Genomic DNA, 20,594 nt, shown 5'->3' on the forward strand with positions numbered 1-20,594 from the left:
TTTGAGACGGAGTCTCGCTCTGTCGCCCAGGCTGGAGTGCAGTGGCCTGATCTCAGCTCACTGCAAGCTCTGCCTCCCGGGTTCACGCCATTCTCCTGCCTCAGCCTCCCGAGTACCTGGGACTACAGGCGCCCGCCAACACGCCCGGCTAATTTTTTTTGTATTTTAGTAGAGACAGGGTTTCACCGTGTTAGCCAGGATGGTCTCGATCTCCTGACCTCGTGATCCGCCCGTCTCGGCCTCCCAAAGTGCTGGGATTACAGGCTTGAGCCACCGCGCCCGGCCTATATTTTTGATTATCTTGTAAACAATGGAATTGTACATTTTAAGTGGATGAATTATATGATATGTGAATTCTATGTCAAGAAAGCAGTGATTTTGAAAGGGAGAGAGAAAGAAATAATAGTCTACATACCTATTGAGAGAAATAATGGATCTAAGAAATCAAATTTTAGGAACTTCTTAATGCTTTCCACAAAAGGGTCTTTTGGATTGTTGAGAGAGTCGATGTTCACTCCAAATGATGTGCCAGTGATCACATCCATGCTGTAGGCCCCAAAGATGCTGAGTGGCGAAAGATACGGAAAATTAAAATCAGCACCTCTTAACCGTCCTTCCACTATACATGCAGCAAGAAACCCACATGTCCAGTCAAGACAGATAAAGAGCCACAGACTTTCAGAACTATCTGCTGAGTCATCTCCCATCAACTCCCTCAGAGGGTGGTTATCCGGTGCCAGTGATGCAGCTGGCCCTATGCTGGGGGCAATGGAGACACCAAGCTGAGTTAGACTCACCTCTGAGGTCAAGGAGCTCAGTCGTAGGAAGACAGAGACCCATTATCAGACAATTACAATAGCATGTATTGAGTGTGGATGATACAAGATGTGTAAGCACCGTGCTTCAGCAGAGCAAGAGTGGAATAATTAACTCTTCCTCGTGGATTCAAGAAAGCCGGCGTTGTCAGACTACAGACTCTATGCCCAGAACGGATTCCTCTTTAGCACTTTACGAAACAGCAACACCCTGTTCTGAGTTCCTAGAAATATCATCCTTTATTCTATACAATCCCTGCTAAAGCTCTGGAAAACCCCACTATCCCCAGCTCCTCTGACCTGAAGTTGCCCTGAGGGCAGAGTCATTTCTGTAAGATGTGACAATCAAGAATGTTCTGGTTAAAAAAAAATAGATCTCTCCAACATTGATTTGGAGAATCCTATAGCTGAGTGACCACATGTCCCAAGTCTGACCAGGACAGGCTCCGATTACACTTGTCGTTCCTGCATAATTGAAACACATACAGGTGTAGACAGCAAATAATAGGCTTGCCCTACATATAGCATTTCTAGCACCCTTTCTTTTTTGAGATTGGAGGAAAAGGAAGTAGTGGGAAGGTTTGATAGTTCATAGTTTGCTGATATTCTCAGAAAAACCATGAAGGGATTGAAATTGTTCCAAGTTCCCCATTGTAACTTTCCCATCTTACCCAATGCAAGGCAACAAGTACCAAATGCTTGCCTAACCACAGTTCCGTATCCACTACACTCAAAACTTTGATACGATCATGTTTTTTTATTTCTAAAGTATGTATTTAATCTCCCAGAATATTTATGGTGACAAGTTAACAGATAAGTAAATCCTGGCTCCTGTGCACAGGAGAGAAGGCCCTTTTCCCCTGCTGACTTGCCTTCACACGGGAGCCACTCCCTCTTAGGTGACTCTCTGGAGTTGCAGCACTGCCCTGCTTTTGTCTGGTCACTGCAGTAACCCAACAGTGGGACTGTTGACTCCATGGCAGGCAGCTGGAAGGGCTCATGACAGCTCAGAACCCCATGGTTGTGCTCCTACTTACTCTTTCAAGGTGACAGGCTTGCCTTTCTCTGCTTCCCGCCTCAAGTTTCTCACCAACACATCTCCATACTGGGCAATGATGGGGAACATCTAAGCACAAAACAGATCACTACCTGTAGTTAAATGTGCAGACTCAAGTCCCAGAAGGACATGGCTTTCTCCAGCATGGAGCTGTAAGTGACATTTTATAATGAATTTTGTGATGTGTTTTCTGTACATAAAGATAAAAGACCATTTTTAGGAAGCTCGAACTCAGTGGACTACCCCTTGGAAACAGACTGTGATCTTACTTTCTACCTGTCCCCAGATTCATTCTTTACACTTCTAATTAAAATGCATCTTGTTTTCATACCTCCTTGAGTTTTCCGCTGGTGAAGGTTGGAGACAGCAATGACCGTATTCTCTTCCATTCGTCATCCTCAGCTAAAGAGATGGCACTTTTCATAAGTCCCACTGGACCTAAAGGCTAGAGTTCAAAGCAGAAACATGTTGTCTCACATTACTTCATGGTTGCACAAAATATGTTGAAGAGGCATCACTTATTTAACAAATATTTATTGACTGTATATGATATTATGGCAGGCCACATCCAAGATGCTCAGTAGAGGTCCTAGATGTCTAGCCTCTTCTGAGTGTATGTGGGGCAGGGGTGGGAGTGGGGAGACCCAGCCGTCTGGTGTGGTCTCCTGCCTCTCTATCTCAGTCTCCTTTTAAGTGCAAATGCTCCACATGGTAGGGAACACTTCTTCCAGTGGAATAGACAGGAACAAGACCTAGCCCTTCCTCTGAGTGTGCAGAGTAGAAAAGGATTGGTGAGAGATGGGCGGACTCTGTGTTGCCTCAAACCAGCTCTGTCTTTAATACACCTACAGCATGGGCGACTTGAAAAAGTTACGCCGTGATGTGGTGATTTTTTAGAAAAGTAGGTAATACTTAAGACTAGAAGCCTGTTTTGAAGGAATAATGCAATTCCATGAAAATTCTTTTCTCTTAATTTTTTATTCCATAAATAGAAGGAAAAAGAAAGGGATAATTCTTTTTCCCAACTTGGGGCTGGACTATCAAGCCAGCATGCTTGGAACTTTCTCTTATCTTCCACAACTATGTTTTGTTTTAAAATGTATACTTCCAGCTGTCATGATAAAATCTCAATACACTAGGAAGAGAGAGACAGTTCCTTCACTTGATAAAGACAATCTATAAAAAAATCAGTTGAATCACATTTAATGATGAAGGACTGAATGTCTTTTCCAAGATCAAGAAGAATTCAAAAATGCCCACTCTCAACATTCTTACTGAAGAGCATACTGGATGCCTTAATACATTAGACAAGAAAAAGAAATAAAAGGCATACAGATTGGAAAGGAAATAATAGAATTGTCTCTATTTTCAGGTGACATAATTGAATTGTATGTATAAAATGTCAAGGAAGATACAAAAAGACTTCTAGAATGAATTAAGTTCTGCAAGGCTATAGGATACAAGCTCAACACACAAAATCATTCACATTTCTATGTAACAACAATCAATATGTGAAAATAGAAGAAGAACAATATCATTTACAGTTACTCCAACAAAAATGAAATATTTCTGGTGTAAATCTAACAAAAGATGTATAGGATCTCCATGCTGAAAACTACAAAATGTTGAGGAAAGAAACAAAAGCTGAAGAAATGGAGAGGCATACTATATTCATGGAATGAAAGACTGAACATCATAAAGATAGAGATTATACCCAAGTTCTATTAGTTTAATTCAAGCTTGTCCAACTTGTGGCCTGCAGGCCTCATGCAGTCCAGGATGGCTTTGAATGTAGCCCAATACAAATTTGGAAACTTTCTTAAAACATTTTGAGTTTTTTTGCGATTTCTTTTGGTAATTTTGTAATTTGACTATGCGATTCTCAAGGGTGAACTTTGTAGACGACAATGGAATGGAAAAGTATAATCAGAGTATGTCACATCCACAAATAATGGACTAGTATCCATAATTTGCATTATAGTTGCGTACAGTTCAGCTAGAAGAAATGAAAAACCTTTATAATTAACTAAGAAAATAAAGAGCGAGAGGACGCTATTACAATGCTACGTGAAGTGAATTGTGACAAAGAATTCAAGTGTGTATTCTGGACAAGGCAGAGCGCTGCTGTACAGCAGACTCTCTCGCCATTTGTATGCATGTGTGGCTTAAGTTTTAAGGTGGTCTGCGACTTCCAGTGTGTTATCTACCAATCATGGACAGTTGAATTGACACCATCAGATATTAGGTGTGTTTGTGGTGATTTGGCAAGTAAAACACAGCGATTATCAATAATATTTCAACCTACTTTTGTAAATGATAGGTGTTCAATATTATTTAGAAGACATGTAAGTATTGTTATTTGATTATTAAACCTTGCTTTCTATTTTCCTCTCTGTTAATTTTCGTAATAAAAGTAAATATAGTTGCTTATGTATTATAATGCTTTTAATTCCAGAATGGCTTCCACAATGTAAAAAGAAAACAGAACCCTAAGAAAGAAAAATTATGGATGAAGGAAGATTGTTCAATGAAAAGTGGACAAATGACTATTTTTCTTGTTGAGGCAAATAGCGAAGCACTCTGCTTAATTTCTATGGAATTTGTACGAGTTTTCAAAGACTATAATTTGAAGAGGCATTATATGCAAAAACCTGCTGACAAATTTGGTGTGTATGTGTTGTAAGGACAAAATGGCAGAACTGAAAAAAAGTCTCTTTTCAACAAAAAAGATATTTAAAATAGAACTCAAACGAACTCTATTGTAAGGTAAAAGCTAGTTATGTGTTAGCAAATTTAATAGCAAAAAAGTCAAAACCATTTACTGATGGTGAGTTTATTAAGCAATGTATGGAAGATGTGGTAGATATTATTTGCCTTTAGAAACTGATATTTCTAAAATCAGTTTGTCTCACCAGACTATAGCCAGGAGAATTGAAGAAATTGGGAAATCTATTGAAAGACGTTTGGAGAGTAAAACTGCTAATTTAAAATTGTATGCTTTGGTGATGGATGGAGGCACTGGCTGACACTACAGATGGGACACAACTTGCTATTTTTATTGGAGGTATTGATGATGAATATAATGTCACTGAAGAAATGGAAATGTCACCATGCCATTAATAGACACAGCTAAATCAAGAGATTTATACAAAGCAATGAAAAATACATTAAAGCGGTTTTCTTTTTCCATTGTAAACATATCTGATACAGCTACAGATGGTGCCCTGGCGATGGTAAAAGAGAGGGTAAAAGAGATGGTAAAAGCTACAGATGGTAAAAGAGAGGGGCTTGTACAGTTAATAGAAGATGATGCAATTGCCGCATAAAACTCACGTTTGATGAAGTATTATTGCATAATACATCGAGAAAATCCATGTGCACAAGCTTTAAAAATGGATAACGTCATGCCAATTGTCATGAAGGCTGTAAATTTTACAAGGGCCCAGGGATTGAATCATCACTAGTTCCAGGAATTCCTTAAAAGTATGGATGCTGACTCTAGCAACGTCATTCCCTTTTTAGAAGTAAGACAGTTAAGTCAAGGCGAAATGTAAAGATTTTATGCTTTGTGATGTGAAATCAAGCCGTTTATGGTGTCAAACACAAAATTTGTGCCAGAACTTGCCAATGAAAACTGGCTTACAGACTTAGCATTTTTAGTGGATTTGACAGCCCATTTAAGTGAGTTAAACCTGTGTCTTCAAGGTGAAAACCAACTTAACAACACAATGTTTCAAACCATAACAGCATTCCAAATGAAACTGAAATTATGGCAAGCTCAAATTAAGGCAAACAATTGAATGCATTTCGACGTGTTGGCTAAACATGGTCCTGTGAACAGCCAAAAATATGCAGCCTTGCTTTTCAATTTGATACAGGAATTTGAAAACAGGTATTTCAAGATTTCTGAAAAAATAATCAGTATTTTGGTATATTTACGACTCCATTTTCAGTTGACATAAATATGTTACCTGCCAATTTTCAAATGGAATGCCAAGAGCTGCAATCTGACTTTCAACTTAAAGAAAAATTTGATCATCCCTTTTTACTAGGCTTTTGTGATACTATCTTACCAATGACAAATATCCCTCGCTTCACTATTCATGTCATTGCTTTTTGGCAGTATCTATATTTGTGACCTACTATTTTCAAGGATGAAGAACACGAAGAGTAAAACTAGAACCCAAATATCTGATGAGCACCTTGAGAACTCACTGGGAATTGCAACTACTTCCATCAAGCCAGATACTGATGCATTAGTTTCTCAAAAACAATGTCAAATACTCCACTAGTTTTATGTTGTCCTCTCTTCTTTTATAAAAAAAAAAAAATCAAAAAAAGTAGTGAAGTTTTTTTTTTAGTTAGATATGTACATTTTCTTTCTTTTTTTTTATTATTATACTTTAAGTTCTAGGGTACATGTGCATAACGTGCAGGTTTGTTACATATGTATACTTGTGCCATGTTGGTGTGCTGCACGATATGTACATTTTCTATATCAGTGATTGCAAACTTGGGGACTGTTCAATGATTTTGAAAGACCCTCTGAATGGGGCAGTGAATAATTAGGATTATTATGTGAGGACATTTTTGCTTATCTGTGGTGGTAGATATAATGAAAACTATACACGGACCTTTTGTGTGTGTGTGTGTGTGTGTGTGTGTGTGTGTGTGTGTGTGTGTGTGTTAGTGTATTTTATGTGTGGCCCAAGACAATTCTTCTTCCACTGTGGCCCAGGGAAGCCAAAAGATTAAATACCTCTGCTTTCATTCAGTTCTTATCAAAATTATGGCTGGTTTGTTTGTAGACACTTATAAGCTTATTCTGAATTTTTATGGAAAGGCAAGGGATAAGAAAAGCTAAAACTATTTTGAAAATATAAATCAATGAAGTAGAAAGAATCGCTCTATATGAAGTTAAGAGTTACTGTACGCTACTAGAGTCACCACAGTGTGGTATTGGTGGAGGAGTAAACACAGTCATCAATGGGACAGTAAAGAATAAGAAATAGATGCACAAAGTATGCTCAGCTGATTTTTGACAATATGCCTACCTTTCCAAAATGGTGTTGGAACATTTGGACAGTCATAGTCTGCAAAAAGTGAACCTTGATCTAAATCTAATAACTTATGCAAATATTAACACAAAATGGGTAATAGAGTTACATTTTGTAAAGTGTTAAACTATATAACTCTTAGAAAAAGCAACGTAGAAAGGAGGGCTAAGCAAAGGATTTTCAGACTTGACACCAAAATAACAATCCATAAAAGGAAATATTAATACATTGGCCTCCTCAAAGAAATAAAAGTTTGCTCTGATATAGACCCTGTCAGAGAAAAAGACAAACTCCATGTTGTGACTGTAGGCTAGCAGGAGGGAGCCACATGGTGACAGAATGGGTCTGCCTCTTGATGGTGCCAGTCGTTGCACAAATTTACGAATGTGAAAAATTTGCTTAGAACTACACACACACATAAACACACACAAATGAGGGCATGTAAAACTGCTGAAATCTGAATAAGCTCTGTAAGCTATATCAAAGTCAATTTCCTGTACTATAGTATTAGGTGTGTGCAAATGTTATTTCAGTTTGCCATTTTAACTTTTGTGCCAACCTAATATGAATATACTATATTTATAGTTAACGCAGGATTGCAAGATGTTACCATTGTGGGGGACAGGATGAAGAGTACATGGAACCTTCCTGTACATTTTTTATGTAACTTTTTCTCAATATGTAAGTTTTTTCAAAATAAAAATTTAATCAATGGATCAATCATTATTTAAGTTTCAAAAAATGGATGCTTACCCTTCGATTTGTGAAGACAGAATAACATTCTTTCACTAGCACTGTTTTGATCATGTCGGGATCTGTGATGGTCAGCACAGGGAGTTGACCATCTTGCGTTCTGTGTGGGGACAACAGAGCTGATTAAACTTCACTAGCCCGATTCTGCAGCTGGAGCCACACCCAGGAAGCCAGACTTTGATCCTGATGTCATGTAACCCATGCCCCTAGTTGTACAACACACAGCAACCTTCAGTTCTAGTTCATTAGGGTGTGACACGCAGCAAGAGTCTGACACAGGAGCCATCCAAGTCTTCATACGATGAAGGGTAATGTGGCCCAAACAGAGAAGAGACATTGCAAGACCAAAGAGCTCTCTAAAGACATCATGGCTAGAAATGACAGTACAGCATTTGTTAAGCTGGATGGTGCATACGTGGGTATTTCCTATGCCACTCTCCATAATGTTTTATATGTTTAAAATACTTCATTATCAATAATATTAGGTCAGTGAAAAATTGAAGGCAGGTAAATCATCAGATGCTCAAAAGAGTAAATGTTGCAAGGGGCAGTTGGTGTGGGGACCATGGACATCCAGAGTTGTGTGTTCTTTCTACTCAGTCGTGTTGCCTGTATGGGCTGTGCCGGCTCCACAGCACCCTGTAGCGAGCACTGCAGTTTCTGAGGACTTGATGAGAGAAGATGAAGAAGTACAAAGAGGCAAAGCCTCCCGCTTGCATCTAGTGAACGAACACACCACTGCACCTCTCCCACTTCTCTCACCAAAACTCTAGCCCCGCTGACAGGGAACAGCTGCTGCAGTTGGCTGAGGCCACCTTATAAAATCACAGCCCATCAGCCCACCAGGGAACACAATGGTTTAAGAATATTCAGCATTTCTTCTTCAAAGTAAGCAAAATGGTATGAACCAATAAATACTTATATATCCTTCTATTAAAAAGTCTTGGCTTAAATTTAAACAACCAAGTGGAACAAAAAGTTCCATACTTGCAGAGAAAGTTTTAAAAAGTGGAGCATAAATGGTTTCCCAATCTGTTTCTCTACTATTTCTCAATCCTTCTTTCAAAGGCATGTTAGATTCAAAGTCTAAATGAAAGAGTTTTGGCTTTTAAATGAAAGTGAATCGATATGGGAAGGAGATGATGCCATGCATTTATGAGCACCTATTAGAAGGATCAGAGACAATACACGTGATAAAAGGGCACCTAAGGAAGAAAAAAAGAAGAGGGGGATAGGCAGACACTGGACGGAAGGCGGTGCTGGGAGTCCCTGGGCCACCAAAGCCTGGAGAAAAGTGGTTACCACAATGCTCCCAGCCTAGTTCAGATTGAAGACCTCGACACCTGGTGACACATGGGATCCTTGGTAGGACAAGCCTCGAAAAGTTTTGCAATAGCGAGTGTGAACATTATCAGAACCAAAGTGACGTCCCTAATTGTTTTTTTAGCCCTGACAAATAAATCCCAAGAAGTTTATGAAGAGAGGGTTCTCATACTTGTATTCCTGGAAACAAACTATTATAAAAGTCTCTACAAAAAACACAACTTTGCACAAAGTCCATTTCAACTTTACACAAAAATATTTCTGCAAGGACACCTGCCCAGCAACTGCCTGTCCAACCTTGGTGTGGCGTCACCCTTGTTATTGATCTTTGTAGCTAACAGTAATTACCTCAAATCAGTTACGAGATTCTCCTCACATTTTCCTTGGAGCATCTTTGTCTTGTTTACCTCCCTGAATTTGCACATCGTTTATAATGGCAAGCAGATTCCCATTGCAATATTCTACTCCCAAGTAATTATCCTCTTCTTTCAGAGAACCTGTCTCTTAATTGCGTTGGCAAGAGCTTCATACCATGAAGCCCTGGGCAGAGACTATCCTCTTTGCAGTGGGTAACCTCATCACGGCAGTAGGTCTATCCAGTGGAGGTTCCAGAATACTCACCTCCACATTTTTCCATACTTTTTATAACATTCTGTGTCAAATTTCCAGATACCCTGGGAGAAGAAACAAAATACAATTTGATCATTATTTTAAATAGAGTGTACCCTACCTCTAATTGGGGCTGAAAACAGTTGCATCCAATGAAATCAGGCCTCAGGCCTGCTATCTTTCACTGGCAGTTGGAGGAAGCTTATTCAGAGATGTCTTAAGGCAAAGGCAAGAAAACAGAGGATATATTTGAAGTGGGGACTTTAAAGTCACTCTTGAATTTTCTCCAAGTACCGAAGGACTCACCCTTATCTATGACTAGTAATTCCTTGTCTTTCTGATGTATTTTTGCTTTTTCTTTTATTCTCTCGAAAGTCTCCTAAGCTCCTGAATGATCACCTGCAAGGGCAGGGGTGAAACTGAGGCTGAGGAAAAGTGAGTGTCTGCAGGGAATGCATAATTTTTTTATCTCCTCCATCAGTATCCTTTTCATTTATCTCATGTGCTCTCTCCAGAATTCTAGCAGAATTAGAAAGTTAAAGAAACCAGGGGCCTCTTTTAGTCTTGCAGATTTAGATAAATCTAAGGCGTGTTGTTGAGTGAGAAAATGAGTGAGTGAGTGAATGAGAAAGTAGACTTCCTTTCCGGTTTTCTAGCTTAACACAGAAAAGATGGAGAAGTGCCACCTCTACAGATCACACCCAATTACAATGCGTGCTGCTCTGAGCTTTCACTTCTGAAACGTAAAAACAAACCTTCCTGTTGCTAAGATTCAGCTATGATGTTTTAACTATGCAAAAGAAGGTCCCAGAAATGTCGATCTACTACAAGAGTTGATCTGGGAAAGATGGAGAAGAAATTACTGCTTTTATCAAGGGTAAAATGGTATAGAATTCTCAGACAGTAATCAGACAACAGAGGCCTCAGTTGTGAGTGTTAGAATCTGAGAAACAAGCTTCAGGTACACAGGATAGGAAATCTGGGCTGGTGCTGGCCTTCTGGACATGAGCTCGTGACTTTCCCTCCAGGAGCCAGACCCTGGGCAAAGCATCAGACCAGGGTAGCCACAAAGGTTCGGCCACAGTTTACAGTCCATGTGGCATGTATGACATTCTGTTCAGTAAAATTAAATATTTAATAATTTTGTCAACTATTTCCTTTCTAATGATTTTGCATAAGTGTTCGCACCTTTGTGTAAAAAACAACAACAACAAAAAACACCAAATTCATTTTCTGCTTTAATATCTGAGGTTGATAGACAACCACCATCTCATCTCAGTTACATCCACTCCCTGCTCAGACTCGCCTATAGGGTGCAGCCTTTGAAGGAAAAGAAGTAAAGCAGAACCCGCTTGTTCTTTCTCTCAGATCTGCAAAAGATGTTATAACAGCTGGGATAGAGCCATGGAAATATGCCTAGAGAGTTTAGCAGTTCTTGAGAGAATTCAAATAGGTGCAAATTACCTAATGGTGAATATTTAGGTTGCCTAATAAACTAAAGTTTCAAAGTTGTCCAGGAGGAAGGGGAAAAAAGACTGCTCATGAGCTCTTGCTGCAAAGAACCAAGTTTGAATCTGGTACACACAGCTAATGAGCCACTAACTAGCAGGGCCCCCCTTCCTGCTTTTCTCTTAATACTACCTAAGTATGACTATACCTTCCTGGGAACCTGCAAGGAGCAAAAAGAAAATCCTCTTTATGGTGCCACGAAGTCTGCACATCAAGTCCTGAACATCAAGTGCTGATCTCCCTGACATCTGGGCTATTCAACTGAGGCAAACCTGAAGCTCCTGAGAGTTAGCAAGAAAGCCCTGGGTAAACCTGGCCATGCTCTGGGTGGAGCCTACACATCTTTTCTTTTGTTTTGTTTTTTTCTTTTCTTTTCTTTCCTTTTTTTCTTTTTTCCTTCCCTCCCTCCCTCCATTCTTCCCTCCCTCTCTCCCTCCTTCCCTCCCTCTCTCCCTCCCTGCTTCCTTCCTTCCCTCCTTCCTTCCTTCGTCTTGCTCTGTTGACCAAGCTGGAGTGCAGTGGTGCGATCACAGCTCAATACAGCCTTGACTTCCTGGGTTCATGCAGTCCTCCCACCTCAGCATTCAGGGTAGCTGAGACTACAGGCATGGGCTACCATATCATGCACAGGTAATTTTTTCTTTCTAGAGACGGAGGTCTCACTGTGTTGCCCAGGCTGGTCTCAAACTCCTGGGCTCAAGCAAGTTGCCCACCTTGGACTCACAAAGGCTCAGATTACAGGCATGATCCACTGCACCCAGTCCCACCATTTCTGAAAATGTGAAACTTCAGAACTCCCTCACAAGGAGGAGCATTTTTACTGATGGAACTAAGTTGATGTTTGCAACCATGAGAAGCAAAAGAGGAAGTTCAAACAACTCACCTGACGATAGGACAAAATATTTCCCAAAAAAGGCAGAGGTGTGGGCCCTGGAATTCCCTGTCTCTTAAAAAGTCCATGTGAACGGGTCCCATATCTATGAAGTGAAACAGACATCAGGTCACAGCGTTTGCGACTTTATAGATCGGAGGGCTGCTGAGTTACCAACTCAGGAGCTGGAATGGTTATGAGAGGGAGGTAATATGTACATGATAAATAATAACAGCAACTCCAATGGCAGTAATTGCATTCACTCATCAGGTCCTTTCCTGACTCTACTCTGAGACCCCCAAAAATCTCAATGATTAGCTGAAAGCAGCTAAAGTCTTCATAGTCCCAGTCCTGGAGTAAATACTTGAGAAATGTCCTCAAATGCTCCTGAGAGGTTCAGGCAGGAATTCTTCCAGAACACTTCATTCCCTTATATCTGTTTAGTAAGTGGACTCTTCCCTGATTTGGGGATTCTCATCCTAGGTAGAAAGGGTAAGACTTTTTTTGTCTTCTGCATTGATGATGGGATTTTGCATCACTGTATCCACTCAATCACAGGGGATCACCGAGAGCCTGTGCTGACAATTTGCTCAGAAACTTTTATGCTTTTTCTTCCCTCTCGTCTCTGACCCTATTTTAGGATCTAGCCCTTAAACCTTCATTCACACAGAGGCCTTGGAGGAGTCATGGAGTCCTTATTTCTACAGATTGACAACTGTGTTCATGGCATCCATTGGCCTTATAGAAATGTGAGCAGCTTTCAGCTACACCTCAGTCTCTGATTTGAAGTATTGAGGAGGATGGTTGACCCATATGTCCTTGAACGATGGTGTGCAGGAGAACCAACAACTAATACTTCTCAGGTAATACTCACCTGAGAAGCACAGTGCCATGCACACTCATCTTTTTCAAGGTGGTCAATCGAAAGCAGTCAGTTCACTGCCTCTGTACATGAAGTATCTCTGAGGAAAAACTCATTAAGCCTGGTGTTCACTATGGCAGGCCTGCCTGCAACTCATCTTTCATGAGTCATGCAAACTCCTCCAACTGATGGTTCTGGATCCTTGCAGATCTTCCCCCTCTAGTGTGACTGAGGGATGGAAAACTGGAGGAAGAAGAGAGGCTGAAGGAAGAGGTTGCCAGACACTGATTCAGCTGTGAAGCTGTTAGCCCCACAAGGTTGACTCCAGAGAGGCAAACTACAAAAATGTGGCGGAAAAAGATGATGTGCATAAAAGAATCCACATGCCTCATAGGTACCTTCAGCTAAAAGACAGGGAGGGACCTTCCAAAGTCCGGGTACTTTCCTGTTGATAGCAAAAGATGTAGTATGGCATATAAGAGAAGTAACGATAAAACATCCCAGAGAGTTGTGTTAAGACCTTGCTTACTCCTCTTTAGAGGTTAGCCTTCAAGGCAGTATAGGTTCCAAACATTTTGTAACCATCCAATGACTTATAAAATGTGATAAAAGAAAACTAAGAAATTTCATGAAGGGCAGGATTTGGAGGACTCAGCAGGGGCAGCATGGGCAGGCCCAGTCATACATTTGGTTCCCTGCCCTAGAACAGTTAGTGGAAGTGCTTGCACCACCTGCCAAAACCAGGGTGGCCCTGGGTATTCCCACTTCAGTTCCCTCCTTTGTTGTCACAGCCATGTCAAATCAATGACACTAATCTCTGCTCCTGAACTTTAAACATGTTACCTGACCTCTCAGGTGAGGACAAGCTATTGAGTTAATGTGTCAGCAGCATTGGCGCCCAAGGAAAGATCTTGGTGAGTATATAGACTCACATGATACCATGTCAAGGCAGACGCTGGGCTGGGCGAACTCTTTAGTTTCTTTTCAGCTCCCCTCTGTTTGGTAGTGTAATGCTGCTTTTGGTTCCAGTGAAGAGGCTAACAGAAAAGCCAGTCATCTAGTGCATGTAATTGTGTTGGCCTAAGGAGGGCGTGGTCTACACTGCAGTGTCTGACTCCTGGGCTGCACCAGCATCGTCTAAGGCTAAGGTATTGTCTGCCTGGCTGCCCAAATCTGTAGTGACAGCCCCACAACATGGCAGAACACACACAGAGTGACACAGATGGTGCCCCTGTGTCCAGGCTTGAAGCAGATGAGATGCCAACCTGTTTGCCCTTTCAGTGACGTCCACTGTGGGGCCAGGACCCATGACTACCTCTTTGCAGTTCTACCCTGAGAGCTGAGGAATATTTTCTCACTTCATACTGATCCTACCTGGATGCCTTTGCTATTGTCACTGGCTCACAGTCTTGCTTACTCCCCTGCCCTGAGAGTTTAAGCTAACCTGCTAAGCAGGTATTTTTGAAAAGGAGGTATTAAAATAAATGGCCAGGCAGGTATATTTAAAAAGACATTTGTGCAGTCTTGTCTTAGAGGTATACATTCATGCATTAGACTAATATTCCTGACATTTAGGAAAGGTGACATTATTTTACACACATTTATTGTCACAAATACTGAACTCACAGCCCTCTTTCATCATCCAGAAGGAATATGCTGGAAATCGTCTATCTCCAAAAAATTCTGGTTTAAATAGGAATGAATTTAAATCATATCAATTCATTTAAAAATGTTAGACAATGGAAACCATGTTCCCACAACTCACTGAATTCCTAAGCTTTCTGTGAAAGAATTAAAATGAGGTTTATATTTTCTATTTTCATGTCATTGTGGTTCCCTACTCTTAGTAAAAGTCAAATGGAGGTAGAAGTCAAACGTGACAGGTACCCACAGTGGAAAGTAACTCTTCTCTCCACCTGCTCTAGGATGCTAGGAATCCCACCAGTGAGAGGGTTCATCCTCCTGTACTGTAACATAAAGGTGAAAACGTGTACAATCCAAATTGGCTTTCATGGCTCCTGCCTTTCATAGCTCCTGCCTTTTTAGGCTGCTAGCAGATTCCCATTAGGTGAGAAACAAAGCTCTATATTAATCCTAGCCTCCCAGATACCAGAGGAAAAGGATTAAAACAAAGAATAAATCTTCAGAACTTCCTCCAAGTCTCCTTTGCTCTAGAGATTAATCATTGCAAGATAAATAGTTCTGTGTATGACAGGGTGGAGGAGTGACTCATAGGAGGAAGGGGATTTTCAGGGGCATGGCACAGGAAAGAGGGAAGAGCCAAGGGACAGCTTCCCCTGAAGTATTGGTGTTCCCTGGTGCCTCATGTAAATGATATTGTGGGGTGGAAGGCAGGGGAGCAGGAACCACCGGGTTCACAGGGGACAATACGTCTACACATCCCTTCCAGCAGACACAGAACCCAGAAAACAAAGACAAAGAGACAAAAACGCAAGCCACTCCCTCCTGCCCCCAGAATCCCCAGAGCCTGGGAAGGGGATGAGGATCACACTGCCCATTGTGTTCAGTAGTTTGTAATCTGCCTCGGCTGTGTTTTCATAGATTAGTGTAGATCAAGTCTAACCTAATCAGATCACTCCCACTACCAAATACTGTCCCTAAACCCTCCTAGTCACCAAAAATAGAAGGTGGATGGGAGAAATGCGTATTTATTCCTTCAGCCATCTGCATAAGAACAATAATAACCTCTCTGTGTTTGTAGCGTCCAACAATTGTACTACTTCTCCTTGAACATCTCTTTTGGTCTTCTAAGCAGATAAGGGAAAAGGGGCCCAATTAGCACCCCAAGTCCAAGGAAACAGAGGAGAGGCGCCTGGACGGTTACTCACAGATAGAGGAGCGCCAGGCTGACAGCCAGGAGAAGCCAGGTTTCCACCGCCAAATTTGGGATGAGGTCCATCGCCACTTTCCTTCTTCAACTGTCTTCTCTGAGTCTTCCTTTTAGCTGCGTGCTGCTGTTTGCTGGCTGTGTTCCTGGAGTTTCCCTGCCCTGCACAGCAGTCTGCAGGCAAGCTGCCGAAATATTTCTGTGCTGGAGAAGGAGGCGGGACTGCAGCTGTAGCCAGTAGCAAAGAATTGCACACACCCCTTTGCTGACCTCCTTTGAGTTCATATTCTATGAGGAATCATAAACAATTTAATCAGTGTTATCAAGGAGTCCAAGGATTCTGATTTCTTACCAGAAACTGAAGTGGAGCCATTGACATGAAATCTATTAACTCTCCTCTCACCTGCCCTTGTTTCCATGGCTGTCCTCATTCCAGAATACTTGAAATCCATCCCCACAGGCCACACCTGCAGATCTTTACCCATGCAATGCCCTCTGCCTGGAGTGTACCTGTGCCCCCTAGATGACTCCTATACATTCTTCCAAGCCTAGATAGACAGACCCCTTCTGTTAAAGTCTTTGCTTACGAACCTCCTCACACAAATGTCACCATTTCCTCCTCTTGATGCCTACTGTCCCCCTTACACAGTCCCATTGTCCTCTTTCCTCTCTACCACCATTGTGGGTTTCTGTGCATGTTTACCTTAGCAGAGGTGAGCTCCTTAAGGGCACAGTCTGGTATTATTTACTGTCATGACCCTGGTCACTAGCAGGGTTCTATACACACAGTGGGTGACCAGAAAGTGTGGTGGAGTTGACTTGTTTGAGATTGCTGGCCCCTGCATGTCATCCCCTCTGACTCTGTGGTGACAGCGACGGCCTAATTGTTGCTTGGGACTCAAATGCAGCCAGCAATTGGTCTTGTCTGGAAAGGAAAATAATAGAAGACATGTTCTGCCACTTAATTTCTCATAAGGTAACATAACATGAAGAGACTTACCTGTTGAGAGTTGTACTGAATGTGTCAAGGAAGATACTGTGCATCAGAAGAACACCCAACTACCCTGTGCCTCTCCTCTATTCATTCCTGTATTAAAACATTCATCACGCATTTTAAAGGCTGTGCTCCCAGTACTTAGGGTACAAAATTGACTAAGACCCAGACATTAGCGCAATTGTTTTGATTTGTATATCCCACAAATAAGTGAGAACGTGCAATGCCTGTATTTCTGTGCCTGGCTTATTTCACTTAACATAATGGCCTTCAGTTCCATCCACATTATTACAAGTAACAGGATCTCATGCTTTTTTCATGGCTGAATTGTACTCCATTGTGTATGAGTAGAGTACTCTCTTTATCCATTCATCTGTTGATGCACATGTAGGTTTCTTCCAAATCTTGGCAGTTATGGATAGTGGCTATTGTGAACATGGGAATGAAGATATCTCTTCAATATATGGATTTCCTTTCTTCCAGCTATATACCCAGCACAAGGATTTCTGGATCTTACGATATCTCTATTTTAATGTTTTGAGGAACCTCCAAACTGTTCTCTATAGTGGTTGTACTAATTTACACCAACAGTGTACAAGAATTTCCTTTTCTCCACATTCTCGCTGGCATTTGTTATTGCCTGTCTTTTGGATAAAAACCATTTTAGCTGGGGTGAGATAATATTGTAGTTTTGATTTGCATTTCTCTAATGATCAATGATGCTGGGCACCTTTTCATATGTCTATGTGGCATTTGTGTGTCTTCTTTTGAGAAATGTCTATTTAAATCTTTTGCCCATTTTTTGATTATTAGGATTATTAATTTTTTTCTGAAGAGTTGTTTGTGTTCTGTGTATATTCTGGTTGTTCATCTGTTGTTGGAGCGTTAGTCTGAAAATATTTTCTCACATTCTGCGGTTTGAGTCGTCACTTTGTTGATTGCTTTCTTTGCAGCACAGAAACTTTTTAACTTGATGTGATTCCATTTGTCCATTTTTGCCTTGGTTTCCTGTGCTTGTGGGGTATTACTTCAGGATTTTTTGTACAGTCTAATGTCCTGAAGAATTTCCACAATGTTTCCTGTAGCAGTTTCATCGTTTGAGGTCTTGGATTTCAGTTCTTTTTTTTTTTCTTTTTTTGTTTTTTTGAGACAGAGTCTCACTCTGTTGCCTAGGCTGGGGTGCATTGGCATGATCTCAGCTCACTGCATCCTCCACCTCCTGGGTCCAAGTGACTCTCCCACCTCAGCCTACTGAGTAGCTGGGACTACAGGCATGCACTACCATGCCCAGCTAACTTTTATATTTTTTGGTAGAGATGGGATTTCATCTTGTTTGCCAGACTGGTCTTCAAATCCTGACCTCAAGTGATCCACTCACCTAAGCTTCTCAAAGTGCTGGGATTACAGGCATGAGCCATCGCACTTGGCCAAATTTCAGTCTTTGATCCACTTTGATTTGATTTTTGTGTCTGGTGAGGTGTAGGGGTCTAGTTTCATTCTTCTGTATATTGATATTCAGCTTTCCCAGCACCAGAAGAGACCGTCTTTTCCTCAGTGTATGTTCTTGACAACATTGTCGAAAACTAATTCACTGTAGGTGTGTGGATTTGTTTCTGGGTGCTCTATTCCATTTCATTGGTCAATATGTCTGTTTTTATACAAGAACCATGCTGTTTTGGTTACTATACCTCTGTAGTATAAGTTGAAGTCAGGTAATATGATTTCTCCAGTTTTGTTCTTTTTGCTGAAGATAGCTTTGGCTGTTCTGGGTCTTTTGTGATTCTATAGAAATGTTAGAATTTTTTCTTCTATTTATTTGAAGAATGTCATTGGTATTTTGAGGGATTGCATTGAATCTGTACATTGCTTTGGATGGTGGGGACAGTTTTAACAATATTGATTCTTACAGTATGTAAACATGGAATATCCTTCTGTTTTTGTGTCTTCTTTAATTTCCTTCATCAGTGTTTTACAGTATTCTTTGTAGAAATCTCTCTCTTCTTTAAGTTAATTCCTAGGTATTTAGTTTTATTTGTGGTATTGTAAAAGGGATTACTTTTTTATTTTTGCCAGATTGTTCACTATTTGCATATAGAAATGCTACTAATTTTTGTATGTGGATTTCATATCCTGCAACTTTACTGAATATGTTTATCAGTTCTAATAGTTCTTTGGTGGAGTCTTTAGGTTTTTGCAAATATCATTTGGAAATCATTTGGAATTATCATTTGGAAGACTTTTTAAAATATCATTTCTAAACATTACTTGGAAATCATTTGAACATTTTCTTGCTTCCTGGCACAAAATGTGTCCTAGGCTTGTCTTGAACATTCCTAACCCTGACCCTGGAATCAGGCATTTCTCTAAAGAGCTTTGGTTCCTTTCCGTAGAAAATGGTATTCATAAGCAAAGATCTGGGCACTAAGTGTACTCATTGGTATTGAAATGTCATTGTTACCTTGCCCTATCAGTGAAGAGAAGTAGGAAATATATGGGGTTTTTTTTGTACACACACACAAACACATATATATATTTACATCTATCTATATAACTATCTGTCATCGATCTGTTATCTATCACCTATCTACCCATCTATCTATCTAGAAGGGTATGAATATACACGAATATATCCATTCCAATCCAATTTCATAGGATTCATGCTGATTTTCTCCCTTTCTGAATCCATGACTCCCTTCTGCAAAGGTGAGAAGCCTGGCTTCCATCATCCTTAATATATTTACTTATTTGATCAATTCCCTTTATGTAGCCAAATCTCACCCATCGCTTCCCACTCATGGATGCCCTCCTCACCTCACGTGGATTCTCCATGCCATATTTAGGCTCTGGCTGCTTTTTTAGGCCACCCCTCTGTATGGACCCCTTCTCTGCTTTCCTGGACTCCCACACCCAGGCAGGTTGTTTCCACATGAACACCCACTTGGTCCTTATCCTACCTGGTCTCTGACTTGGAGCCACCATGACTCTCTTCTCTACCTTAATGTGTGGCCACCATCTGGCTGCCACCCACCTAATGCCTCTAGGACTAAATTATTCAGAAAGGAAAAATAAAGGAAGAAATAGGAAAAGAACAGGAATGAATATTTTTAGCCTTGTTGCCCAATCAATTGACCAATCGACTGTTTTTTTATTAAGTATTGTTTGCATTAAGACAGTTGGGAGTTGAGGATGGAATGCAAGAGGTGTAGGAAAACATGTTTCCTGTCTCTCAGAAATATCAGGGGAGATGGGCTGAAAATATTAAATCAAAACTAATAATATAATAATGGCTTCAGTTATATGTTACAAAATATATGTGCTACAAAAAGGTATAATTTTTTTTTTTTTTTTTTTTGAGATGCAGTCTCACTCTATCACCCAGGCTGGAGTTCAGTGGGGTGATACTTGGCTCACTGCAGCCTCTGCTTCCCAGGTTCAAGCAGTTGCCTGCCTCAGCATCCTCGGTAGCTGAGATTACAGGCATGTGCCACCACACATAGCTAATTTTTGTATTTTTTGTAGAAATGGGGCTTCACCGTGTTGGTCAGGCTGGTGTCAAACTCCTGGCCTCAGGTGATCTGGCTTGGCCTCCCAGAGTGCTGGGATTATAGGCGTGAGCCACTGTGCCTGGTCAAAAATGTCATAATTAAACTATGAATATTCTTTCTAAACAATGGGCAAAGTCATAGTGGATTAACTCTCACCTATGTTAATAATCAAACTGTAATTCTGACAAAGGCCCCACACCAACAGTGATTACAATGATCAAAATATTTACTTGTTGGTTCTCAGTCATTCAGTTCTATAGATTTCTCCTTAATGTGCAGGAAAGCATACAATAATACTTTTGTAAAGAGGTTTTTATTGATTAGCTTAATATAAAACTTACTATAGAATAC

General features: G+C 40.7%; 2 protein-coding genes across 3 annotated transcripts in view; one reads left to right on the plus strand and one right to left on the minus strand.

Moving 5' to 3' along the window:
- ZSCAN25 (zinc finger and SCAN domain containing 25) overlaps positions 1–8,130 on the plus strand; it is a 55,459-nt gene extending 47,329 nt beyond the window's left edge. For both annotated transcript variants that reach the window (XM_023192075.3, XM_023192076.2), the window contains exon 7: positions 4,328–8,130. In XM_023192075.3, coding sequence (XP_023047843.1) covers positions 4,328–4,346 — 19 coding nt within the window. In that variant the 3' untranslated portion in view covers positions 4,347–8,130. The remainder of the gene's footprint in view (positions 1–4,327) is intronic.
- The window catches only part of LOC111526378 (cytochrome P450 3A5), a 26,989-nt gene extending 11,114 nt beyond the window's left edge, over positions 1–15,875 (minus strand). The window contains exons 1-7 of the mRNA XM_023192077.2: positions 15,706–15,875; positions 12,007–12,100; positions 9,627–9,679; positions 7,683–7,782; positions 2,204–2,317; positions 1,853–1,941; positions 416–564 (exon numbers count right to left, since the gene is read on the minus strand). Coding sequence (XP_023047845.1) covers positions 416–564; positions 1,853–1,941; positions 2,204–2,317; positions 7,683–7,782; positions 9,627–9,679; positions 12,007–12,100; positions 15,706–15,776 — 670 coding nt within the window. The 5' untranslated portion in view covers positions 15,777–15,875. The remainder of the gene's footprint in view (positions 1–415; positions 565–1,852; positions 1,942–2,203; positions 2,318–7,682; positions 7,783–9,626; positions 9,680–12,006; positions 12,101–15,705) is intronic.
- Between the last annotated feature and the right edge of the window lie 4,719 nt (positions 15,876–20,594).

This window comes from Piliocolobus tephrosceles, chromosome 8 (genome assembly GCF_002776525.5).
Source record: "Piliocolobus tephrosceles isolate RC106 chromosome 8, ASM277652v3, whole genome shotgun sequence".
In the NCBI taxonomy this organism is placed as follows: domain Eukaryota; kingdom Metazoa; phylum Chordata; class Mammalia; order Primates; family Cercopithecidae; genus Piliocolobus; species Piliocolobus tephrosceles.